This window comes from Zonotrichia leucophrys, chromosome 2, assembly GCF_028769735.1.
Source record: "Zonotrichia leucophrys gambelii isolate GWCS_2022_RI chromosome 2, RI_Zleu_2.0, whole genome shotgun sequence".
Taxonomy (NCBI): Eukaryota; Metazoa; Chordata; class Aves; order Passeriformes; family Passerellidae; genus Zonotrichia; species Zonotrichia leucophrys.
In genome coordinates, this window is record NC_088171.1 from 48,744,083 (window position 1) to 48,745,802 (window position 1,720).

Sequence of the window (1,720 nt, forward strand, 5' to 3'; positions counted from 1 at the left end):
TCTAGAGGCAAATATTTTTTAAAAAATCCTAGAATGCAGTTTAGTAAATCTCATTCATAATTATGTAAAATGTAGTTTAAATCCTGAGAGGCATGGGTTATTGCTGTCATGCAAAGGTTCATAAGAGTTATAAGGCTGTAAACTATATGGGATAACATAATTTCAGATGCAATTCAGTAGTGTCTCTTTAGGAATCTGTGATATTCCAGTTAACAATAAAGGAAATAACAAAGAGAAATCTTTTGCTCCTATTTTTCCTTTTCAGTAACCTTTGAAAGAGGAGCTTATCAGGATGCTTAACAGCTGCATAACCCAACAGAACCATTCCTCCAATGACACCGTGCTGCACTCCTCAGAGAAACCCCACGCTGTTCTGATAGTCCTGTACATCGTCAACCTGGCTGGCGGCACCCTCGGGGTCATGATGATGTCCCAGCAGCTGTTCCGCAGGAGATCCCAATCCGTGATGACCATCATGATCATCAGCCTGCTGGTGCTGCACAGCTTCATGCTCCTCAGCATCCCCTTCCGCCTCAGCTACTACATTCTGGGGGAGTGGAGGTTCGGGCGGTTCGCGTGCCGGCTGGCGAGCGCCATCATCTACCTGCACATGTACGCCACCTTCGCCGTGTACGCGGCCATCATCATGGCGCGCCTGCTGCGCCTGGAGCTGCGCAAGTGCTACACAGCGGCCTGGGTGGCGGCTGCCTGGCTGCTGGGAGCGCTGGTGGTCACGCCCGTCCTGCTCTCCTACTACGGCACCTCCACAACGCACCGGCCCCGCGAGTGCTTCCAGTTCCACAGGGAGCTGCGGGAGGCGCACATGGTGATCACCAACTACTGCCTGGCTGGGGTGCTGGTGGCAGTGTGTGCCGTGCTCACCGCCATCCAGCTGGCTGTCATCTACAGAGTGGCCGTGAAGTACTGGCCTGATGTCAACTCTCACGTGGAATTCAGGGCTCAGGCAAAGAGTTTCTTCTTCATCTTGGTAACATTAGTCTGCTTTATGCCTCATCATGTATTCAGAGTGTATTACATCCAAAACTACGACCTTGATAAAGACCATAAACTGCTCCTATACAACGAGGTTTTTTTAGCTTTAACAACAATGTGCTGCCTGGATATGTTGTGCTTCATAGCAGGAATAGCACACTGAACTGTGAGCTACCAGGAAGTCCAGCTGTAGTGGACTGTAGTGTCAATACCAGCTATTGAGAGAAGTAAAACTGTGATGGGATTTTCCTGAGCTAGGAAGACTGGTGAGTTTATGGCGTGCCTCTATTAGTCTGCAGCATTGTTTGGCTTTTGCAGGCCGGTAAGATTCCACTTTCACAAGCTACTCTTTTTATCTTCTCTCTAGAAAGCAGACACACTTGAATCTCACTCTAGTCTTGACCTAGGAGTCATGCCCTGAAGCTCCATTAAGATTTTCCTTAGCTGTCCTTCTCTAGCAATTACAGCACAAGTAGCCATTCCTTTGTAATTTTTTCCTCAAAGTGTCTCAATAACCACAATCAATTGTGGCCCATAAGTACTCTCCTCTGAAGGTCTAACTTCTTCTGAAAATTGTGATACTGAAGGGAAGAGCTGGGGAAAAAAATTCTTTTACAGGATATTTGTACTAGTGGTTTTAGATCGAAGGACATAAACTTTACTCGAATGAGAAGTATTCACAGATTGGAATACTTCAGATTGGAAGAGACTACAGTGGGTCATCTGG

At 47.0% G+C, this 1,720-nt stretch overlaps 1 protein-coding gene across 1 annotated transcript; it reads left to right on the top strand.

The window, feature by feature from the left end:
* Window positions 1–292: 292 nt before the first annotated feature.
* Window positions 293–1,156, top strand: LOC135443142 (probable G-protein coupled receptor 141). The gene has a single exon (XM_064703375.1). It carries the CDS (start codon window positions 293–295, stop codon window positions 1,154–1,156), a length of 864 nt encoding a protein of 287 aa, XP_064559445.1.
* The last annotated feature ends 564 nt before the right edge of the window (window positions 1,157–1,720 follow it).